Source organism: Rhagoletis zephyria, unplaced genomic scaffold (assembly GCF_001687245.7).
Source record: "Rhagoletis zephyria isolate East Lansing unplaced genomic scaffold, Rhagoletis_zephyria_1.1 Rzeph_scaffold_01868, whole genome shotgun sequence".
NCBI lineage: Eukaryota > Metazoa > Arthropoda > Insecta > Diptera > Tephritidae > Rhagoletis > Rhagoletis zephyria.
Genome location: NW_016158952.1, coordinates 78,112 through 85,432, shown reverse-complemented (window position 1 = coordinate 85,432; position 7,321 = coordinate 78,112). Strand labels below are relative to the sequence as shown.

The following is a 7,321-nucleotide window of genomic DNA, read 5'->3' as shown; positions in this document are numbered from 1 at the left end:
TCCAAAACAGGATATTTTCTGGTAAGTAATTTAGTACTTTATAAGTTAAACGACATGCTAAGTTAAAAAACCTCTCCAAGGGTCTTAAAATACTAGAAAAACGGTCGAATTTCGGCAGTAACTGGCGCTCTCAGTTAAAAGTAAATATGTGATATGGACTAATACTTAAGACTAAACCTAAGAAATATTCAAAGACGAAGACAAATATGATTACGACGACCAGGCCGAAGGCGAACACAAACACGAAGGTTAATAAAAAGACGAACACGACAGCGAACGTGCATACGAAGGCGATCGAGAATACGAATATGAACACAGAGACGAGAAAGGGGGCGAATAAGAAGATGAACACGAAAACGAGCACGAAAAGGAATATGAATATGAAGACGAATACAAAGACGAAGACGAATGCGAAAGTGGGCACGAAGCCGATCACGAATGCGAAGACGAAGCTGAGGGTGAAGACGGATAACTTAATTTTCATTTGCATTTTCATTTTCTTTTTCTTTTACATCTTCATCTTTATCAACATCTCCAACTTTATCTTCTTCTTAAACTTTAGCTGCATCTCCAATTTTGAAGCGTTTGTGTACATTGCTTGAAAAAAAAATACACAAAAATCAATAATTTTTTTCTGGGCAAAGAGTAAAACTCAGAAGTACCGATCATTTTCAAGCAATAAAAAACAGAAAAATAAATATTAAACATGATTTCTTTTAATATTATTTAAAAAATAAAAATCATTGCTACCGACGATAGTCTATGTATGCAGTGTGATTTTCTTATTTGATGTTTGCTGTAGTGGTCCGATCTTGTCGTTCCCGACAAATAGTTCGTACATTATAAAATGACGGTCGCGTACCAAATTTCATTCAGATATTTCAAAAACTAAGAGAATAAGGGCTTAATCAGGTTAGCTCGTCTCTCTAATATTTTGGCTCCAATATTTTATGGGTCTATCTCTTTTTCTTCTTCTTATCAAAGGTGTTAGAATAATAAAAATTATTATACATAGACCACCAGGTCTCCTCAGGAATGAAATAAAAGACAAATAGCCCAATCCTTAATACTCCCGGGCAGCTTGTTCTCCGGGAATTTGTTTCTCCCGATAAAAAAAAAAAATCCTCATATAACTAGCTCCCGGGGAGTAGCATTTTCCCCGAAAATTAGGAAGGGAGAAAATTCGAACTTCGAAAAAGCTGTTTGACACTTTTCTGACAACTCAACTTCGCAATTTAACAAACCCGTAGGTGCACTATATTTGCACAACAGACTTAATAATAAATTTTGTGTGCAATAACAAAACCATTCACCAACGAGTTCTTCAATTGGTAATGGGTGAAGGATTACACTGGTAATTTTTCTACGAAATCATAAAATTTCTAGAGTTTAACTTACAACTCTCGAAAGGAACTGATTTCGATGATACCTACATATTATTATTTATGTAAATGTTCAGATTAATGTTTAGATTAATTTTTCATATAAGTAAAGCGGAGTCATCAACGTAAAATTCCTTAAAAGAATCGCTTTGCTTCTTTATCCAATTTGGAAAAGGCAGAACAGACTTCGCGGTTATTGGTCCCTTACTAGCGCAAGGATGATCCCAAACTAGACCCGACATCTTCCTGAAATAGTCCCGAATTAGTCCCAAAATTATACCGAACTGAATCAGAAATGTCCCTGAAATAGTTCCGAAATTGTCCAGAACTAGTCCAAAAATGGTCTTCAAATAATACTGAACTTATACCGAAATGATCACGAAAGGTCCTGAACTAGTCGTAAGCTAGCCCTAAATTGATTCTGAAATAGTCCTGAGCTAGTCCAAAATTGTTAGTTTGTACGCACATTAAGCAATTAGTGAATTATGTGTCGGTGTAAATACCCCTTTGTGTCGAAACTTATCACGGAGAAGATCTTTGAAATTTCGTAATCCATATTTTTCTTGGCGTGAATTCAGTTATTACAAAGCAGAAGCCAAGTGGAGCTAAACTAGATTTCTGTTATGCGCAAAATCCTAAAATTTGGAATGACTTTTTCACTTAATTTCTTTTAAAAGATTTTTTCCTAAGCTCTAATGGCTCTTCAGCACGCGTGTAAGCATATATTTGGTCCTTTTATTTGAGTCATAAGTTACGACACATAACATCAAGGCGCATGCAACACAAATTAGAGGATAAGTTGTCTGTGCCCTCTTCGCACAAATACTTAGGAGAGGGCAGTGCAGAGGCAACATTTTTTGCAGAGAAGAAAACGCCATTAGTTAACGTAAAAAATTTAACATTTTAATACATCATACTACGTCAATCCCAAAATTAGCTCATATAACTTGCGTAATAAAATTTGATTCCAAATACAGTAGCTTACATATGTATGCATGTATGTACATCACATTAATGCCTCATTTCATATTTACGCCTTTCGGCGCCTTCACACGCTACTCTCCAAAAATTAAATTCACTTTTGCACTCATCCTACTTTTCATCAACAAAATCCACCAACAAAGTCGTTAACGCCACTCATTAACAATTTAATTACCACAACACTTTTCCTTATACATACATATGTATGTGTGTACGCTTTTGACCCGATTTACGAGCGTTGTGGCGAAAAGAAGCGCAAGGCTAGCAATAGATTAACTACCGCCACTGGCGACGATGCAGGCGCATCATATTTGAACACAAACACAAATACGTATATCCATATACATACATAGTATGTAAGTTCGCATGCATGTTGCACGTTGCATGTTGCTAATTTTTTTTCTGTTCGCTGCACATTTTTCCCCCCACTTTGTTTGGTAAACACTTGGGCGCTTACATTCTATGCACGTAAGTGGTAATGTGTTACAAAGTGATGGCCAAAGAGAGATTGTAGGGGCTGTAAATGAGCTAAACAAAAAACTTTGGCATTGGCGGCGATAAGTACTACGACGACTATGTCGAGTGCATCCGTAAGCTGACAGATAAAAGTGCATAAACGACGGCAACGAGGGGACCTGCTAGCGGGGAAAAAGCCTATTTCAGCGTAAAAATGAATGAGCTCTACAGCGCTGATGGCCAGACAATAGCAAAAATAGAATAAACAAATAAGTACGTTTAAGTCAGAAGGCAAATATCACCGACCGACCAACTGACAAGCAAGCAGCCAGCCAACTTGGCGGACTAGCAAATAAATGGGTGAATTCGTAAAGATGTCGCCGCGCTGGGTATTGATATGCATTAGGCTTATACATACTTGAGTAAAAGTAAGGAAAGGAAAAGTGCTTGGGGTAAATCCGGGAAGAAATGAAAGTGGCAACAAATGTGCCATTCAAATAGCCTAGAAACTACAATAAATATGTACATTGTGAAACTTTCGCTTGATAATGACAATAAGAAAATGTTTACAGTGAGCAAATAGATGTGTTGGTGTACAAACGGGTTTTTTTTCGAATGCGCGCATCAATGTTCAATTACATTCGTTATATGTAGAAAAGTTTTAAGTTTTGACTTGTGCGCAGTTAACCCCCAACGTATACTCACATCAAGTGTTTTCATAAAGTTTTGATACAAAAAAATCTTTAAAACTTATTAGGTATTGTTTTTGGTTCAAAAGCACAAAACGGTCTGGTCTTTGAGTTATGTTAGTATGTATGTTTGTATGATATCCATAAAAAAACGCTGCTGTAATTAGCAATCCCCTAAGTCTCTCTTTATTTGGATGGCTAAATTTATAAATATTGCCTTGAAACTCTAACCGTAGGCTAGAGTCTAGAATCTAGAGGATTTGAGTTCGAGCTTTCCGAGGACCAATACCTAGAATTCAGGCCAATAATAGCGGAATATCCCAGCAATTGGTTGTGCGCTGGGTTTGAGACCCACCACGTAAAAACTATTTCCAGTAAAGACGAACAACGAAGCCTCGGATGAGACTCCGCCTTTTGAGGACGACCACGGCAAAAGTTTAAAAGACTACAATTTGAATGCATGCACTTGGAATGTCCGGACCCTTAATGGCAGGGGTGCCTCTAATCGGCTGTTTGATGTCCTCGTAAGGACTAAGTCGGACATCACCGCCATCCAAGAAATGTGCTGGTCGGGGCAAGGCAAGAGATGCCTGGGCCCTTGCGATATCTACTACAGCTGCCATGTAAAGGAGCGCAAATTCGGTGTTGGATTTGTGGGGAGAGAGAGACTCCGCCGCCGAGTACTCTCGTTCAATCCGGTAGACGAGCGACTAACCACAATTCGCATCAAAGCGACATTCTTCAACATCTTGCTCATCTGTGCCCATGCTCCAACGGAAGAGAAGGACGAGGCGTCCAAGGAGCGCTGCTCCCGCCATGAGCTCAAAATCGTGCTTGGCGACTTCAATGCCAGAGAGGGGAAGGAACTGGTCTTTGGTGAAAATTTCATCCTCCATGACGAAACGACCAACAACGGACAGACTTTGACCGACTTCGCCGGGGTCCTAAACATAGTAGTATGCAGTAATAGGTTCCAGCATAAAAATAGCCATCTGACTTGACGAGTTTCGGCAAGGCTTAAAAATGGTTTAACAAGGGGGAGTGAAAACTCTTAGCCGTGGTATCACAACGGACATTCAACTCTTGGCCTATGTGTGTACCTGCGTGGCTGTGATAGCCACACCTACCTACCTGCCTACCTAACCCGAAAGTCAAGCCCGGGCTCATACGTTGTAGAGTTTATGTTGATCGGTCCAAACCCGATACAGGAACAAAGTCTAGCATCTCTATCGAAGCTAATGGGGACAAACTTCACTTCTTTTTTTGGAGAATATACCTCGGTAGGCCAAGCTGAGTAGGAGTTTAGGTATTTGTAACGATAGCCAAGCTGCACTTAAGACACTGTCCAGCCACTGCCCATAATTTCCACTGCAAGTCTCGACTAAATAGAGCGGGAAAATATAACGAACTTGTTTTATTCTGGGCCAGGTTAGTCTGGAGGACTTGGTAGTGAAACATCATACCATATACCTACATAGGGGGCGCTCAGACAAGGTATTACTGGTTTCGGAATCAGTTGTAGCACCATAATCTTCGGCCATCGAAGGCGCCAGCAGAAACTGGGAGGCATTTCACTTAGCAATACCTCGGAGGCTTCGAACGACTGCAGTTTGGCAAAATGCATGTTGTCTACAATTTCAGAAGGTATTGCTTATTACATACGTATTTGCTTTCATTGAGCAGATGGGACTGCAGACAACTTGTTGGATTGCTGATTGGCCTTTTCTCGTGGGACTTCTTCGGGACCCAAGAAATCCCAAACTTCGAGCCCATTTCGAAACTAGTTCACGAGTTTTTGCGATCTAGCTCGTGACCTATTCGACACTAGTTCGGGACTTTTTCGAGATCATTAAGAGAATAGTTCGGAACCAGTTCAGCAATTTTTCGGGGCCATTTCGGAACACAGATATTTACATATTAAATTTCATGAGTACTCGGCAGTCGCGGCTTGTTTTTCTTCAGTTTTGATTTTTTATTTTTTTTATTTAACACCTCTTTGGCGTTAAACTTCTTTTCCACTGACTAGTATTTTCTTTTGGTTTTAAAACCAACAAAAGCATACTTAATTCGTTGTTCATGTTTTTTTGCAAGGTAATTTATTTTCTTTTGGATTTGTTGAAATCACACCATTCACATGCTCTCACAACATTCTCCTACTCAATTTCAATTCAGAAAACAATTTGTTCAGTGACGCATTAGCATTTTGTAGACGAATTGGCAACGTCAGGTGCAACAAACAAATAAATACATAGCTACAAATTATTGTAGACGGAAACTGGTTGGGCATGTTGGTTGCTTGGTTGACCCGCTTTGGCGGGATTCATGTGAATATATGTAAATGCATATAGTTGAGAAAATACGCTCCCATGCCAGTAGCCAAATATCAAGCATATAGAAATGCAGACTTTCGTCTGCTGTTAAACGCTTCGTTGCTTGTCACATAAAAACACTCGTCGAGTGAGGCATTTCATGTTTTTTTTTTTTGTAATATTACGTGAGCAATCAGATTCGCTTTAAAAGTGCACGCCACTGTAGCTGCCAAATTTGTGCGGTGTGCTGTCTTGTCTGCTGCCGGTCTGTCCGTCTACATTGTTTCACATGTTTACTATTTAAGTAGTTGCCCCCCCCGTGTTGTTGTGTTATTTCCGGTGTGATGTCTCGTCTATTTTAGCCGCCAAAGTGCTCCTTAGTGCAGTGGTCACAGCATATTACTTTCTGTCTGGGAGGGTATTTGGGCACTTAAAAATAGCACACAGCAAGAAATCAGTGCACAACATTTTAAAGAGTTTGGCTTATTTATGAAGCATTTTAACAAATTAAAAAAAGAGAATTTAAATTCTATTTAATTTTTTAGCAGCACTTACCTGATATTCTCTATCTTTAAGGCGCGTTGCCTGCAAGTGAAAAATTAAAAGAAAGTTGGCTATAAATGGTGTGTTGGTTGTATTTAGAAAGATAAATGCAGGTGAAAAAGATTAAAAAAAAAATATTTAACATAAAATAACAAATAAACTATTCATACTTTGTTAAAAGGTTTGTATGTAATGACAAAACCACTCACCAACAAATACTTCAATTGGTAGTGGGTGAAGGTATTACACTAGGAGTTTTTTTACGAAATCATAAAATTTCCAGAGTTTAACTTACAACTCTCGAAAGGAACTGATTTCGATGTTTCTTTTAGCTCTAAGGTAATAATAAAAGAAATAATTATGCGATAAAAATGTTTATTATAAATTATATATTATAATATATTGAAGAAAGCCGGCCGGTGCAGCGAAGTGGTTAGATGTACGAACTTCCACTCGGTAAGACCAAAGTTCGATCCCAGGTCCGAACAGTACTAAAAATAGAAAAAAATGTTTCTAACAGCGGTTGCCTGTGGGCTCAGTATGGAAATAGAAGAAGAAAAAAATATTAACTAAGTACCACGATCAAGAAAGAATTCGAAGTTACGGAAAATCAACAGCGACAGAAACAATAATACATAGCACCCACAAACTAGAAGACTGCAAGAAGGAACTAGGTGCAACATAAATACGTATGTCATTGCAGAAAGTAACGGACATAAAAAAGGCTATGCCCAAAAGTCAAAAGAGGACACCAAATCAAAAAGGATAAGCAAAGAAGAATATAATGGAAAAATTGAATTGAAAACAAGTAAGAAAGTCTAAGTTCGGGCGGAGCCGAACATTAAATACCCGGCGCAATTATTAAATATATGTTTTCCACCTTTCCGAAAACTACCGCTACACGATAAGCCGGGGTGTATAAATTTTAAGTAAATTAGCGTCCTTAAATTTCGAAATATTG

General features: G+C 38.5%; 1 protein-coding gene across 1 annotated transcript in view; it reads left to right on the top strand.

Annotated features, from left to right (window-relative positions):
- Positions 1–206: 206 nt before the first annotated feature.
- LOC108365434 (uncharacterized) overlaps positions 207–7,321 on the top strand; it is a gene marked incomplete at its 3' end in the record, with an annotated part of 85,113 nt that continues 77,998 nt past the window's right edge. The window contains exon 1 of the mRNA XM_017619449.1: positions 207–458. Within this exon, the coding sequence (XP_017474938.1) occupies positions 207–458 (252 nt within the window). The remainder of the gene's footprint in view (positions 459–7,321) is intronic.